At 36.3% G+C, this 17,723-nt stretch overlaps 1 protein-coding gene across 1 annotated transcript in view; it reads right to left on the reverse strand.

The window, feature by feature from the left end:
• Positions 1–17,723, reverse strand: part of PRIM2 (DNA primase subunit 2) — a 101,539-nt gene that overhangs the window by 27,262 nt on the left and 56,554 nt on the right. Inside the window, exons 8-10 of the mRNA XM_065681470.1 lie at positions 10,527–10,594; positions 6,807–6,879; positions 5,484–5,669 (exon numbers count right to left, since the gene is read on the reverse strand). Of these exons, the coding sequence (XP_065537542.1) occupies positions 5,484–5,669; positions 6,807–6,879; positions 10,527–10,594 (327 nt within the window). The remainder of the gene's footprint in view (positions 1–5,483; positions 5,670–6,806; positions 6,880–10,526; positions 10,595–17,723) is intronic.

Raw genomic sequence — 17,723 nt, forward strand, 5'->3', positions numbered from 1 at the left:
AGCAGATACAGGTTAAAAAAAAGGCTGAATAAACTGAGGTACTTCAAAGTGAATAATCATAGGAAAACGCCTCCACAACTTTGGCTTCACAACAAAGACTGGAGAATTCCAGTTTTTGTAGAACATAATTGAGAAATCTGGTAGCAACTGAAAAAACGATTATGTTTGGAGTGAAAGAACACCCACTTGTACCACAGTGATTACTGTGATTCCTAGAGTATTTGTGTGCCTACACAATAACCTCCAACTATATCACAGCCTAAATTATTTTATATTTTCTAGTACATCATCATCAGTTGATATCTATTTGAATAACACCCACAAAACAAAATTAAGGTGAAAAACAATGGGTTTATACCAATTCCATTTGATATAAGAAATACTGCTTTAAAATTTCAAATTTATTACACAAAAATAGCATTTTTAAATTAAAAAAACACCAATGTTTCAGTAACAAAAATGCTGTCATATTTAAAAAAAGTTAAAATAGAAAATGACAAACAGGGCAAATAGTTAAACAGATTCTTGTCACTATTCAGTAAACTTAGATAACTAAGGTACACTGAGATGATGATTAGTAATTTAAAGCCTGAGAAAACAAAGTGTCAGAGGGGAATACACAGAACCATGACCAAGTTTAATATGCATCTACATTAGCTACAGGGCATAATTAAAACTACGTCATTCTCTTAAATCTACGTAATTATGTCCCAAAGACACTTTCTCTTTAGTATGCTTAACTTTACTGATAACCCAGTAAGAACCTTGGGTTTAAAAGGTCAGGCAAACATTGTCTTAAAGTAAAATATATGCTTACAAGTAAAAGGGTAAAAAAGTAAGGGTTTGGTTTGGGTTTATTCCTTCTAGTGCTCAGGCCTCCAGCTGTGGCAGGCAAAAAAAATTCTAATCGACACTGAAAGAAAACAGTACCAAGTGAAGTTGCAGATTACTCCCCTGCCAAAAACTACAGGGCACTGATGCAGCATCTACCACTGGAGAAGGGTGGGTATATGTGGAAGGCTGTGAATATGGCTAATTTTGGAAATACAAACAACTCCATTAACTGACACTAAAAAGCATCATTAATTTTGGGGGTGGGAGAGCATCTATTTACCAGTGAATATTCTACCTTTACATTTAAGTACCAGCCACTTTAACTAGTTGAATTCAATAGTACATTATGTACCACCTGCCCTATATTATTACTATTCTTAGTCCTATTTTTTAAACTTCTGAATACAATTAAATCATGTGCAAGTTATATAGACATATACACACACAATACATATAAATTTATTATATATATGTTTATGTAGTTATAAGTTAACAGTACCTTTTCTGTAATCATTACAAAGAATCACAGAATCATTTAGCTTGGAAAAGACGTTTAAGATCATTGAGTCCAACTGTAAATCTAGCACTTGCCAAGTCCACCACTAAACCATGTCCCTAGGCACCATACTGCTTGGAATACAACCAAATGAAACCCCTGTGAGCATTCTTTCTCAGTCCTCTCACTTCCACAATCCATTACCCATCTCCTTCCCACTGTTTTGGTCAATAGGTATACAAGCAAATTGAAGAAATCAAACCATGCAGTCAATAATATGCCAGCAGTATTCATCCGAATGTTTCCAAATTCTCAAGTGCTCCACAGGAGAGAAGAATGGTAGTAAGCACAGAATACAAAGGACAAATTCCCATCAATAATACAGAACTCTTCATAAAAATGATAACATATGATTGCAAGAATCTTGCACAGACTTAACACATACTGTGATACATTTAATATCAAAAATAACTCAATTTTAATGGCAAAGGAAGTTCATTTTCATTCAGCTAAACTCCATGGCCAGACTACAGAGGTGTTGTAAAAAATTCCCAGTTTTCAGGCTCAGCTTTAACCATTCATATGGAACCAAATGGGGAAGAATAATGGCTATCTAAAATGTAAGTCCTCAGGATTTGAGTCCAACTCCTCACTGCTTCTTATTAGCAAATTACCATGGCCAAAGGAAAACTAAATCTCCAGCTACAACCAACAAGAAAGCAGTATTAATTCAGCTTGATTCAGGTGCAAGCAACAACAGCAACCCATGCCTTTATGGCTTCAAGTCATGTTTTTAATTCTAATGACTAGTCATATGAATTTTTACTATAAAACACACTCACTCAAAACACCTTTTCTGCATATTGTTTATTAAAATATAAAAGTAACTCTTCAGGCAAGATCACACCAACTGATCAATCTCAGCAGCCATCTCTCTTCACATGAATATCACCTTCAACAATGGATATGTCCCATTTGAACAATGTACATGGTAAACTCCAGGCCTCAATTTATATGCAAAAGTAACAAAAAAATAAAACATTAATGAAGCTGTATCAAAGGAGTAGAATCCCTGATGACTGATGCACTGTTATAAAGCTGATTTCTGGAAACTAACATGACCTCAGACTATGGGCATTTTTACCTTGGTGTTCAGTGTATCACTGTTGCAAAGGCTGTACAGCTTTTTTGCCATAGTGGAGCTGTGGCATCTTGGTTGAGTCATTTCACACTTTTGCACAAATACTCGGATTTCATAGATCTGGCTGTTCAGAGAAATGCCATAAAAGACTATACTAAAAAACCAGAACACTCAACAAAATGCAAACCAAACCACACAAAAGAGCTAGGGAATAGTGATATCTGAGAGTCCTTTTCTTTAGCCTTTTGGGTTGAAATTCAAATTAAAGATTAATTTTCACTTCAAGCCTCCGTGCCTAGGATGCACTTGGACCACCTACTGTCTTGAAACCCTCATAAACAATTGCACATTACTGTTTTTTCTTCAAGCTTACATTAAACCTTTTCTTTAAATACTAATTCAATTGTAAGTTTAGGCAGCAAAATGAGCTTGTACATGAAAATGGATTTTCATGTTTCTTCTGACAATTAAATCACTTTTTAAATGACTGCTATTAAATCCATTTCAAGAGCTAACTTTGTAGAATACAAAAAACATTTGGAAACATACCATAAAAAATACTTTCTTTATGCTCAATTATACCTTGTAAGCATTGCCATTCAACATACAATAATGTTACGAATAGTGTCATTTTGCCAGTATAGAATAAAAATGATTCACACAAAATCTTTAAAATTCTCTTGTTCTATCTCACTATAACTACAGTATGAAATGTTAATTTCCAAGTAATGAAAGAGAAATACAGACAGTAAATGGGTCTACTGAAGTTAATTTTTACAGTTGCTGGTGGAAGGAAAAAAATATTATTTCATTTCATTACAAGTTTAACAAAAATACAATTTAATCAAGAACTTGACTATCTAGTCCCATGATAATCAGTGAAAGCAAGGGCAATATCCTTAACTATATTAATGCTTAATTACCATGACATACACTTCCACAGAATTCAGGGGCATAAGTGCTTACAGGTAATATATGCTGCTCTTCTACTACTTTTTTTTAACATACATTCTAGAGGACAGAAAATATTTTCTTAAAGTTCTGTGGTAGCCTTTACACATTGACAATTCAATCTGGCCATCTATTTGCATTACAGTACTAGTGACGTACCATTAAAGACCAGATTTTAATCTGTATAGAGGAATTTCAATTATATTTATATCTTTATCTCTTAGATGTTAAGTATTGTGGCTTGCTGTTCAACATGTCACTCTAAGCTGCAGATTTGTAAAGTTTAAAATAATTCAAGAATAAATACAGCAAATTACATTTAATTAGAGAATTATAATAAAAATGACAGAATAAAGATGCTTTTCTGATTCATGAATCAAAATACATTCCCAAAATAGTAGGCACCATTACCCAATATAAAGGGGGCAAGTAAAAAAGGAATCTAGCTGTAAATCGACCCCCAAAACTCAAACAAATGAGAATGTGAAATACCAAAACCAAATGTAGCTAAGTGACTGATAAAGAAAATATTCCTGGGGATTTAAGGAGGTGGAGGTTGTTTTAAAGAACCACCACATCACCCATGCATTAGAAATTGCCCTGGGGACAGTTGTGTATGCTTAAAAGCACTGTCCTGCAGATTACCAAGTGCCTATTTCCATTTTTATTTAAACACACAGGGGTGAGGAGGGTGTGTTATAATATAATTGTATAGACCTACAAAGCAGTATAGCATAAGCACTTCCATTTTACATCTGTACCTCAGATTTGCTTATTTTTTGTGATCTTGTCTCCCTCTAGTGGCTGGCCCTCACAAAAATGTATTTATACTTTTATGGAGAATCACAAAATAATTCAACCTGGGAAGGACCTCAGGAGGTCTCTAGTCCAAGCCTCCCTCATAGAATTTGTGGTTGGCCCTGTTAGAAACATTCCCCACCAGCTGCTTGCAATCAAGGTAAAGCCTCCCACCTGAATCCAGATTCAAGGATCTCCTAAGATCATCTGGAAAAGAAATGGAACAGCCAGGGAAATCAAATCCCTAGAACTATCTCAGCAGAGACTGAAGTCCTTAACAGGAAGGAAGTTGTGTGCCAAAAATGCTTAAGAAAGAATTCTTCTGGGACTTGAAATAAGACATACATACACCATAATTCACTGCAGCAAGCAGTACTTGTTGCCCCATGTCTTGTATAAATAGCCATGTCCCACAGAACCTAAGCTGACAAAATACTGTCTACCAAACACTACAAAATAATTCATAGCACTCTGAAAAGCTGAGATCTCACAACATCAAACACAAAGTATCACAATCCACACAAAACTGCCATAAGATCAGGGAATTTTTGCTCTAACACATACCACAGGCCAGGCAGATAGATGAGAGAAAAAGCCTGCTTGATTCTACCTAGCTTGTTCAGGTAAGGAACGGGTCACAGACCTCCAAAAATCAGCATACATTTTTCATGCTCTCAAAAACACAGCACATATATGTTACATTTTCCTCACTCACAGTACTCTCAGCAATATTAGAAAGAGTTAGGTCATTGACTAATATACCTAATAATACCTTCTATTGCACTGAACAGCATTTCCTCACTATTGTCTAGAAAATATTCTCTCTTCGCTCACCTTCAGTTTCTACTTTATTAGACTGTAAATTTGCTCAGACAAGCTCACCACATACACAGCTGTCTAATTATTTTTTTTATTAACCAACAAAAAAGGCTAACCTTGCTTTTCAGATAGTACTGTTTGTGGTCACTGCTTGGTGAATTCATTTAGTCACATTCACATGCATTTCATAAAGGCCATTGGTTTCCTAGTGATTTAGTAGTAAAGTAAGACTTTTCTAGTCCTCACCTACAAAAAGGCTCTTTGTAGCTTGCTTTGTATCCCCAGGCTTCAGGAGGATGACCAACAAAATAAATAAAATCAGACATTACTGTGCCTTGTGCCCGATTATCTACTTTTAAGAAGTAGCAATTCTAATCTGTAGCACAATATGCATGTTAATCACATCCTCACATTCACGTATTTAGATATTTTTCATTTAACTACCTTGTCTGCATCCACTTTTCCTCTGATAAATTCTTTCTTCCAGAATTCCAGTGCCTGTTCCAGAGTCAAGCCGATGCCTTTTAAGAACAGTCCATATTGCATACGGCCCCCATGACGGAGATGATGGTTATCACGTAGAGCTTTGTGCAACTGGCGCATGCACAGTGGGAATGATTTCACAGAAAGCTGTCAAGAGAGAAACTTGTATTTAAGGCACACTAATAATTTTGTTTGTAGGACAGATATATGCTTATTGTGATTATTAATTGGCATCACTTGAACAAGCCAGTGGCTGGAAGAAAAGATATGCATGCAGAGTGCCTTGGGACTAATGATAACTAAGTGTGTCCGCAAGCCTTCATGGCCAATGACCACCTCCAGAACAAAATCCAAAGGACAGAGTAATACAGGTGGTAGTAACACAATAGCTAAAAAGTAACATGGGTTTGTTTAATTGCTGTAAGGAAAAATACACCCACAGTTCCATTACAATGTTTCTTTCTTCTTCTTTATTTTACTTTCTGGAATGGCAAGGTGATCTTTTTTAGAGGTGACTTTCTTATAGAGTAGTTGGGGATCATGTAAGGGCATAGGTTTTTTTAAAAATCTTGAAAAACTACAGGCATAAGTAAAATCTACTGCAAATGATCTGCAGGTTTTTTCCCTGGAGAATAGCATTTCTTGTAAAGCAAGATCTCAGGTACAGAAAAATGTAACATTGAAGTTTACTTAGGCTTTGCGTTTTTACGTTTAGCATCCGAGTCATGCCATGGAATTCACTACTGAAGGAACACTGTCATGGTTAAGATGGACACTGAAAACACAAATTAGTAAAGTTCAGATAAAGGAGTTTTAATGTGGTTTTAATTGTCTCTGCACCAATGATGTGATTTTACAATCCATTTCATTTACTTTGTTTTGAAAAACCCTTCAAGTCAAAAGTCAAAAAAAGAGCACTGAAAAGGCTAATACTGCAATGCAATAATCATAAAATAAACATCTTGGGTTGCCAAACTATTAAATAAGAAAATTTTGTTAAACTCTGCTTATAATTGTTATGTATTTGTGAAAGCACACAAAATTATGCAGTAAATTAAGCAATTCATTATAGCTCCAGCCTAAAGCCTGATTAGATGTATTTTCAGTGCATTCTGCTCCATTTTAAACTTTATCACAATTTCATTCAAGTAGTACTCAATAGCTACAAAGCAAATATGAACCAATAAAGATCAAAGCTTTATATGTTGTCTGTACATAGAATACTCAAATTTTAAAAGTTACGTATGAACATAAAATATAACTCAATAAGCACAGGGGACTTACAGCATCAACCTGGTCTAGAGAAATTTTTCCTGTGTTCTTTTGCACACTGTAATCTGGGCCCACATAAGAATGGCTGAAAAATAAAACAAGCAATACAGCATCATTTGAAACTGTTAATTTTTTTTTTAAGTTTACAGATTTAGAAAGAAATTATTTAACCAGTTAAGGGCTGCAAATATTTTAGACCAGCATACTGGTCTAAAAATCAGCAAAGACTGCACAAAAACAAATTTCTTGCAAGAGGGACTTTGCAACTAACTTACAAAGATCATTTCTTACATCTTCTGAAGGCTTATAGAGGTTAACTCCAGGAAAAAGGAATTTAGCTAAATGATGATACTTGGTACTACAGATTATTTTGTGACATTTCAATGCTATATAGTGTGAAAAGCATAGAGCTAAGAGACGATTCTATTACAGTACAAATAGTTCAATTATATATGCATTCATTTGTCCTCTAGCCTTATTTCTGGCACGCACAGGAGCACTAAGCAAGCTTACTATACTTAATAGATTTTTTTTCATTACACAACAATGGATAAATAATTAAAAGTATTTGCGCAATGTCTATTACTACTGATCCTACTAGAGTAGTATTTAAATTCCCTTGTAGAACCAGATCTGCATCACTCAGGCAAACTACAGACAAAAATCACAGTCCCTCAATATTACAATCGAAGTACAGAACAGAAAACAGCTGTGGCTTAGGCAAAGTATTTTTCTTTTTAACCAACCAATTATGAAAATGACCATTCAGTCAGTTATCACATCCCAGGATGTGATACAAGCTGCTCTACCATAATCACTGTCGATCATCTGCTTGTATCCTACAGTATTTATGATAATCATACCAATACTGAAAAAAAATTTGCTAAGATAAAGAAAACTACTTCATCCTGGCATCCACAGAAAGAATTGGCCTGTGAAGAGGAGGTCCAAAGAGAAGACACAAAAGTTTTCCTACACAATTAAGTGACCAAAATAAGACTTCAGAAATTACTGTTAATAAGAAGAAATACTCTCTGACCCTTGCTGACCATTACATCTGGAGTTGGTAGAAAACTTTACTGCAAGGACAGAAAATTAAATGTCAAGCTGGGGGAGAAGAAGAAATTCTTCTACTTTTCAGACTCTGAAAAGGTCAAATATACTCAGCATGGTGAGCAAACAGGAAAAGTTTTTCATAAAAGTTTCCTTACTTTTATATTGAATAGTACCATATGACCTTTACAAGGTCAAGGTTTCTTGATACCTGACACCACTCACCAAAGGGCTGAACCCTACAAACTGCCTTCAAAGGTGATGCTCTGAAAAAGAGTATGCTTTATCCCTTCAGAATACGTGGTAGGCTGGACTGGGGCATAAGGAGGCCAGCACTGGCCATGAGGCCTTAGCAGCTAAACTGTTGGATTCCTGTCCCTAGGAGCACATGGAATCAGCAAATGAAATCCATAAGCATAATCTTGTATCAAATATTTTACCACTTTTAGTTAAAAAAGTTCTCTTTTTTTTTTTGTCTAGTACAATTAATATTAGAAAGTACCAATGAAACAGAACAAAAAGAGGACGTAAGTCACAGATAAAATATGTACTTAGTCCCAGAAAGTCCAATTACAAAATATGTTACACCCATTTCAAAAAAAAAGGGCATGGATTAAAATATCTACATGGACAAAATCCACAGTAAAATGACCTTTCCTGAGGACTAGCTATTTTATAAATCACAAGCAGACACGAATAACTTCTAAAAAATGTGTGGGGTATTAATAACCAAATTGCTCTGTAACCTTCAACTATGTGCTTTTTTCATACATTTCAATCAAAAGTTTTTGCTCCCCTGATAAAGCTCTATTGACTATGCCAAAAATAAATACTGCTGCAAGAATCCACACAACAAAGGTAAAGGAAAGCCTGTAACTAACTAATATCCTCTTTTCTTATGAGCAAGATGAAGCAAAAGCAAATCACAGATTCTTGAAAATAAATACCAGAGAAGACCTATCTCGTCATCTGTCTCTTCACTGCCAGAGCTTGTTTTTCAAGTTGTAAGGTTTGATATATTTTGCCTATTTTAAAGGAACTTCCAAAAAAGCAATTTGGAAACATTTGTATAGTTTTTCTCAGTTGGTGACATACCCAAGTTAACCTAAGGATGTGCTAAAAATACCCTTTACATGAATGCAGTATCCCTGTTGAAGTAGCTGCTGTTAAACCAGCTTTTGTTAAAAAAAAAAAAAGAGCACAGAGAGAACTGCAACTGCTTGACTGCTGTCCTGCTCACACAGAGGCACAACATATATCAAAAGAAATCTCGAATTTCTCAGTCGTTACTCCTAGGAAGCACGATTTATAACAAGCCAACCTAATTGCTCTTTAGCTTTAAATGGAGAAAGGTATGCCACTGAGGCGTATTTTTTAAAATCCCAGTACAATGCGTGGTAAGATGGAAGGTTATAGGCATCCAGAAGTATCACCCAACCAGCTACATAACACTTACACTACAATATTTTTGTTCTTTCATTGCTCTTGAACAAATTTCAATCATATTTATATAAGCAGAGAGACAATCAAAACTATTTTTCCTATTCTCTTATACACTAAAAGCAACAAAACATGAAGCTGTTCCTATGTAATTATTTTTATTTTTTTTTAACCAAAATAAAATATCAGGGTTTGGGTACAGAGCAGTAGAGCAGCACAGGAAATAGAGAGAATGCTAACTAGACCTGCATCCTAATTCCAGGGCAGTCCTGTCATGATGGTGCCTCACTGTGTCAATTTCTAATGCATCCAACATCATTTCAGCAATCTTAATGGAAAGCTGTATTATGTTTAAATACAGAGTTTTCATTACTGACATGCAATATTTAAGCAAATTTATATCCTTAGAGATATTAAAATTTCAACTGAATAAATACCTGAGCAACCTGATCTAACTGGATCTGCATTGAGTAGCGGCTAGATTAAATGATCTCCAGAGGTTCACTGCAAGGTAAATTATTCAGTGATTCTAAGCCAATGCATCTCCTGGTAATTGTATGGACTTTGTCCTCCTGCATACTACCGTAGCAAGAAAACTCTCCTGAACAACAAAGTGGTAAAAAGTAACTACGTACATAAGAAAGAGAGCAGATCTATGCTTAACCCGAAGATCAGAAAAGAATGTTTTCTTACTCTTCAGCACCAAACTTTCTTATTCAAAGAAAGTAGAAAGCTTCAATATATTGTATAACTACTAAGAGGGAGGCAAACTATTTCAGCTGTGTTGTAGGGCACCGTAACAGTTCACATACTTGTCTCTCTCCCTATGCTCATCAAAAGAACAAAATAGGACTCTATTTCTCAGTGACAGTGAAATCTTTCAGAAAGACCATAGAGCATAAAATATGCGCAACAGGGAAGGCCCATACTCTGAACAGTGTAATTTGGAATCTGTTTTGTTTGTAAAGAAGCTTAACAACTTTGCATCTACTATTTAAAAAGTTTTTATAAAAGCTACAAATATTTTACTGTTACTTAGAAGCAACACTAGCTCTGTAAATTATGGTTCGCGTGATTCATAAAGCTTTTGCTAGGGTGAAGGGATACTGTCAGGGTGTTTTGGCACATATGAGGTGAGTGAAAAAAAAAAAACAAACAACTCTGTAAGTAAAACGGTCCCCTAGTAGCATTACTTTCATCTGCATGAAAGAATAAATTCGTGCTTTCAGTTTATGTTACCTGAGATGATTAAGCAGAGGTTGTAGTCGCTCATCAGACTGTATGGATGGCAGCGATCGTGCTGTCAGCTAAAAGAAAGCAGAAGTTCAATTTGTAAAATATTAGCTAAAAAAACTTGACAGCACACAGCAGGAATGATGAAAGAAATCACCCTGTGCTGTTAAGACTTTACACAACATCAGACGAGACATACTTTCTTCTATTAAAAATAGCTAAGCACAAACATCCTGAATTGGAAGTTAGCAGAAATATTTACAAGTTAACAAAGCCAAACAGTGAAAAATAATTTCTCTAAAATTACAATGTTATTTGAAATAAATAGCAAGACATCACTGAAAGAGGTATACTTGTTTCCAAACATTTGGACTAGAAGTCATAGTGTACCTAAACAGCCTTCTAGAAATCATCACATAATGTGTACAGTCCATTAAGCTATATTAAATATATTTTATTTATACAGAAATATTTGCATTTCTTTGCGCTATATGACATATATGGACACACCTGTGTACACTAGTTTTTTTTCAATAGGCATAACCTGTACTTTGTAAATTGACTGTTCTAAGTGTATTTTTCTTGTAACTCCTTCCTATGCCAAGTTAAAACATGAAACTTTTCTGAAAGAATAAACCTAGTAATCTAAAAGAAAAAATCAAGTATGTCACACTATTGCAGAATACTAATTAAGTGATGCATTAACTAAGGTAATTGGAAAAAAAACGTATTAAATTTGCTTAGTATCAGTATACAGGTATCTACCTACACCTGTAAAAGGCACAAGTGTTGCACTTCGGATATTGCTGACATATATCTAATATAGAATAGTTCTATAACACACATTTCATGATTCTACTGCTGCCAAGGTAGGCTGCATTTTGAAAACTCCTTGACCAAATTTAAAATTTCAACATTTTACATTGTATCAATCACGACCAACTTCTTAAGTATATACATGTAACTTAAAACAGCATGCATAGGTATACATACACTCTTTAAAAATCTTATTTAAAAAAAAAAAAAACAAAAACCAAAAACAAAACACAACACTTTTAGCACCACCAGCGTAGCTTCACTTTGCTGGCTCCAGCACACAAGTAAAGGCAAGCACACATATATGAAAAATAATGGCAGTCTGGTGAAATTTCCGACATCTGGAAAAAGGGAAATATAACCCCCATTTTCAAGAAGGGGAAAATGGATGACCCGGGGAATTACAGACCAGTCAGTCTCACCTCTGTGCCTGGTAAAATCTTGGAGCACATTCTCCTGGACAACATGCTAAGGCACATGAAAAACAACAAGGTGCTTGGTGACAGCCAGCATGGCTTCACTAAGGGGAAATCCTGCCTGACCAATTTGGTGGCCTTCTATGATGGGGCTACGGAACTGATGGACACGGGTAGAGCTGTTGATGTCATCTACCTGGACTTGTGCAAAGCGTCTGACACTCTCCCACACAACATCCTTGTCTCTAAATTGGAGATAGGTGGACCACTTGGTGGATAAAGAAATGGCTGGATGGCCGCACACAAAGAGTTGTGGTCAATAGCTCAATGTCCGGCTGGAGACCAGTAATGAGTGGTGTCCCTCAGGGATCGGTGTTGGGACCGGTCTTGTTCAACATCTTTGTCGGTGACATGGATTGAGTGAGCCCTCAGCAAGTTTGCCGATGACACCAAGCTGTGTGGTTCGGTTGATACGCTGGAGGGAAGGGATGCCATCCAGAGGGACCTTGACATGCTTGAGAGGTGGGCTGATACCAACCTTATGAAGTTCAACCATGACAAGTGCAAGGTCCTACACCTGGGTTGGAGCAATCCCAGGCACAGCTACAGGTTAGGCAAAGAAGAGATTCAGAGCGGCCCTGCAGAGAAGGACTTGGGCGTGCTGGTCGATGAGAAAATGAACATGGGCCGGCTTCAGTGTGTGCTCGCAGCCCAGAAAGCCAACCGTATCCTGGGCTGCATCAAAAGGAGTGTGACCAGCAGGTCCAAGGAGGTGATCCTGCCCCTCTGCTCTCATGAGACCTCACCTGGAGTATTGTGTGCAGTTCTGGTGTCCTCAACATAAAAAGGACATGGAACTGTTGGAAAAAGTCCAGGGGAGGGCCACAAGGATGATCAGGGGACTGGAGCACCTCCCGTATGAAAATAGGCTGAGGAAGTTGGGTCTGTTCAGCCTGGAGAAGAGAAGGCTGCATGGAGACCTCATAGCAGCCTTGCAGTATCTGAAGGGAGCCTACAAGGATGCAGGGGAGGGACTCTTCGTTAGGGACTGTACTGGTAGGACAAGGGGTAATGGGTTCAAACTTAAAGAGAGGAAGTTTAGGTTAGATATAAGGAGGAATTTATTTATTGTGAGGGTGGTTAGGCTCAGGAATGGGTTGCCCAGGGAAGCTGTGAATGCTCCATTCCTGGCAGTGTTCAAGGCCAGGTTGGATGAAGCCTTGGGTGGGATGGTTTAGTTTGAGGTGTCCCTGCTCATGGCAGGGGGGAAGGGGGTTGGAACTAGATGATCTTAGAGTCCTATCCAACCCTACCCATTCTATAATTCTAACATGGACTAACTAGCAGGCTGCAATTTCTATTTATAATCTACAAATAAATATACCCCAGAAAAAGCTGCACTTATTGTGTTTGTGGTGCACAGGTTTATTTGTATGAAAATCTGAGCCAAACTCCATCAGCTCATAGGTAGACTGAGTGAATATGAAGGAGTTTAATATTTTCCTGAGAGATCACCCGTTTATCACATCCATTTCATAACCTTTGCTGCTAGGCAGATGCCAGACTGTGACCAAATTTTAAACTCACACCTTGAGCTAGCAATAGTAACCACCAGCTAAATGAATAGGAGGTTCAAAGCAGCTGGTTTGTCAAGTGGAAGTTGAAACTACTGAACATGAGGACAGCAGGGGAGGAGGAACAGGCCATTTCAGATGTTAAGCCAGGTCTGGCCTGCAGCAATCACCGCTTCAAAGCACAGCACTTTCCAGTGCTGGGTTACCCAACTGTACTCATCTGATCTGACTGCTGCATAAAGGCAAGTCAGGCAGTCTCAGCAATCCATTCACCTTTCTTTAAAAAAAGGCTGATATCTTGGCAATTAAAGCATTACTCACATTCCCTTATTTTATGGAGCTAGACCGAGACGCATACAGTATACTAAAAATTCAGTAAGCTCTGTAGTTAATAGCAAGTTTCTTTTGATTAAAAAGAAAATATATATATACCATTTTCTTTTGATTAAAAAAAAAAAAAAAAACAAAAAACAAAAATAATTTTCTTACCACCAAGTATTAAGGGCCAATACATGTACTGTTCTGCATTTCTGTCTTCCATAAAGTAGCCCTCTAATTTTTTTTAAACATAAACACAAAACCAGAAGCTCTTTCTGAAGAGAAATTGGAGGCCCTCTAAATACCTGTCAAATTATTCCACTTAGCTGAAATCAGAACAGAACCTGGGTTACCTGAAATACCATTTACTCCTCTTTCTATTAAGAACCTAAATGATACAGACTATTTGTGTGAACACTCACATCTGTATTTTTACATGAGATAAGCATACAGTCTCTACACGCACACACCTTTCAACTCTCACAACAAATAATTTGTTATGTTAGTTCAAACGTTTACTTTGAAGATGTGGGATTCCCATGACACTGTTCAAGACAGTTTTTCTTAAACACAGTTGAGAAGACCTCAACACAGCTGAGGAGAACCCATCAAAATGTCTGAAAAAATTTAACTGAAAGAGCGTATTTTCCTTTAACTTATCCAGATTATGAAAACAAAACGTAAAATTTTGATGTATAAAGTCTTTCCTCACAACTGTATTTTTCTCTGAGACACACTGTAAATAAAATAGGATTTTACAAAGGTGGTGGTAACTTAACGCTACTGTTTCCAAACATCTAAGAATTTTATGTCCTTTTTCAACAGTATTTTTCGAAAAGAAAAAGATAATCCCAATTACAGTGCAGTGGTATTTCAAGTAATAATGAAGGTAAAAGGATGACAACTAATAGCTTGATGTCCAAGAAGTAATCTGGTTTTCCTCACTCATCCAAACATGAGACTAGGACATGAAATTGCAAGTTATCAAAGATTTACTATCTTTGCTAGTATTATTTTTTTTAAGTTTTTTAAGATTTTTGGGGGTTTTTAAGTTAAAGTTAACTTGACACAAAGCCTGAAGTAGTAGCTCCACATGCTATCAGGAAGGCAATTACATTCTTACACACAGCAATTAAGAACAAGATTACCATGAGTCAATTAACATGTCTCAATATTTTAGGTAGTAGGTGAATTTCTTGATTTTGAGCCTCTCATGTGAGAGCTATCTGCTCCCTACATGGTTGGGTTTTTTTGCACAAAAAAAAAAGAGCTATCATTTTTACAGCGTTTACTTTCTAAGTGAGATGTCCTAATTAGCTGCATTGCACAAGAAAATTTCAATGTGGTGTTAGACCATTTATTTCTGACTATCCATATAATCATTTGACGAATACACTACTTTTTGTTAAATCACACTGAGAAAAATGACATGGAAGGCTTAGGAGGAAAGCACAGAAAGAAGGGGTTTGTGGCAAAGGTTACAAATATAAATTATAAATATAAATATATAATATATATAATAAATATATATAATATATATAATATATATAATATATATAATATATATAATATATATAATATCTATAATATATATAATATATATAATATATAATATAATAATAATAATAATATATAATATATATAATATAAATATAAATTATTACCAGGAGTATTTCCTTATCCAGTGCTAAGTACTCCTAAAGAACAAGGAGTGTCTGAAGGCATGTCGTCTACATGCACATCCACAGCCTGTGAATTGCCTCTACACGATCTGTCAAGCCCAGCTGTTGTGGTTTTTTTCCATATCCTAGAACTACCTGTGCTGTCACTCATGCTATTTTTTTCATATTTTAAAAAACACTGTACAAGGAGGATTAGAGTGCTTTTGCCTCCTGAGTTCTTTTAGAACCCAGACAAGCAGGATTACATCATATGGGACTCATATTTAAAAGGGAGGGTGACTGCACTGTGGGTATGTCTACTGACAGGGTATCCCAAAGAATGTTCAATCCCTGGGAAGCTACCTTGCTTCTTCCCCCCAACAGAGGACTGCTTTACCAAGCACTAAATGCACTATCAAGCACTAAATACTTTTAAAGCAGAGACCACAGTTCCCAGCAGGCTTTCTACAGTTCTACCTAAATTATTTAACCTGTATCTCCATGGGCAGTTCCACAACAAGCTTCCCCTCCATATGTGCTCCACTTCTCAGTGTAACAAGGCCTGGCTTAAGACCAGGCATAGTTTTCGGAGCCTTCTGCGAAAGAAACAGATTTTCCTAGAATGTTATTCTGTTTATTTCTGTTACAATAGTTACACCACTAACAGTACAAGAACAAAGAATGAATGAACTGAAATCTGAAATGACAGTGTCAATCCAACTTCATACTATCTTTACACCAAGAACCACAAAATTTCCAAAACAAGGATGGGAAGGAACAGCTCTAATCCAAATACAAAGATAAATTAAGGTTAAAGTAGGGATTGATCAAGGCAGCCATAAAAAATAAAGGCTTTAACAAAAACACCCAAAACCAACAAACAGAAAAAAGCTACCTTTGTCATCTGCAGAAGTCTACCATCACCTGTGACCATGTAACATCATGCTCAGCAATAAAGGTGCAGGACAGTTTTTTCAAAGTAGCAATTGCTCAGGGTCTGGCTGGACACTGGTCTGCTGGTGATGAGCATCACTTATGGGTTTTTCCTTCCCTCCCTGCCCCTGTCTTAGAGAATCCAAAAAGAGCTGCCATTGGTCTGTACAAAATCTACTGAAGGTGGATCTATAACACCTCATTTTAACCTTTTACGCTCAATAGCAATTCTAGTCATTTTTATGAACAACAGTGATTTTGACGAAGCACAGAATAATTAAAGTTGTTAGGCTTTTGTTAAACTTAAATTAGATAAGTAACAAGCAAATTATAGAAAGTAGTAAGAACACAGAAATTACAAATGAGAGTATCAGAAGGGAAACAAAACCCTATGTGCTTTGAATCTCACACTACAGGTTACAGACCACATTTTCATGGGAATTAAATTTACCCTGTGAAGGCCCTTGCATCTTCCCATTGTATGTATTGATGAATAGATAAATAAATTATTAGGTAGCTAAAAGATTAAGTAAAGAGAGGAAATGTCTACTTAGAAAGCAAAGAAACTAACCATGGATTCATGTACTCTTTTACAGTATTCTGGACACTTTAGTCCATTCTCCCACCAACAACTATTTGTTCTCATGACACTTCAATGCCTTCACAGTTACAGGCACCCCCTTCCTGAATTTCTGTTTCCCAGTTGTTACAAAAAGAAAAGACAGAGCCTAATGAAAACCAGTATTAGCCTGAACACCAGAACTTCAATTTCAGCCTCTTCTTAGGACACTAAGATGTGGAAGTTTACCACCTTACTTCAGGATTTTTCTCCTTATCCCTAGATAATCTAGATACTCTAGATTAGCTATCCTTCTGAAGTCTCTGCTTGATCAAAAGCAAGAACAACCCCCAGGAGATGGGCTTTTCTTCCCTAACCCCAATTTTAAGATACAGAACATGTTAAAAATAATGCTGTAGAAACATCTTAGTTCTACTTACTTAAGGACTGTGTCATAACATTTGCTGTATTGTTACTGACACACTATGCACATCAAAGTACTCTTTACATATTGATATTACTTAGGATCAACATGAACTCTGCACATACCCAGCATGATTACGTTAAAGAACAGGCCTCTAAGTCTCAGTTCCACTTACACAGCGCCCACCTACAAGTGTCTCTCAACGCATATAATCAAGACCATGCTTTTATTTTAAAAGGGAGACTCTACGACATACTGACATCCTATTTCAACATAAACATCTCAGGTAAAACACAGGCACCAAAATACTTGCCTTAAATTAAATTTAAAACACAATGTCTATAAAGTTTTGTACTTCTGAAAAAGTCTTAATATTGCTTTCTTTTGCCTTTTTTTTTCTTTTTAAGATACCTGAGAATTATAACCTAATATGGTCTCTTGCAGCCACCACTACAAAGTCATGAGATGTAGCTATTACCAGAACCCAAGAATTCAGTTTAAT

The sequence above is a fragment of the Lathamus discolor genome, chromosome 5 (genome assembly GCF_037157495.1).
Source record: "Lathamus discolor isolate bLatDis1 chromosome 5, bLatDis1.hap1, whole genome shotgun sequence".
NCBI classification, from domain to species: Eukaryota; Metazoa; Chordata; class Aves; order Psittaciformes; family Psittacidae; genus Lathamus; species Lathamus discolor.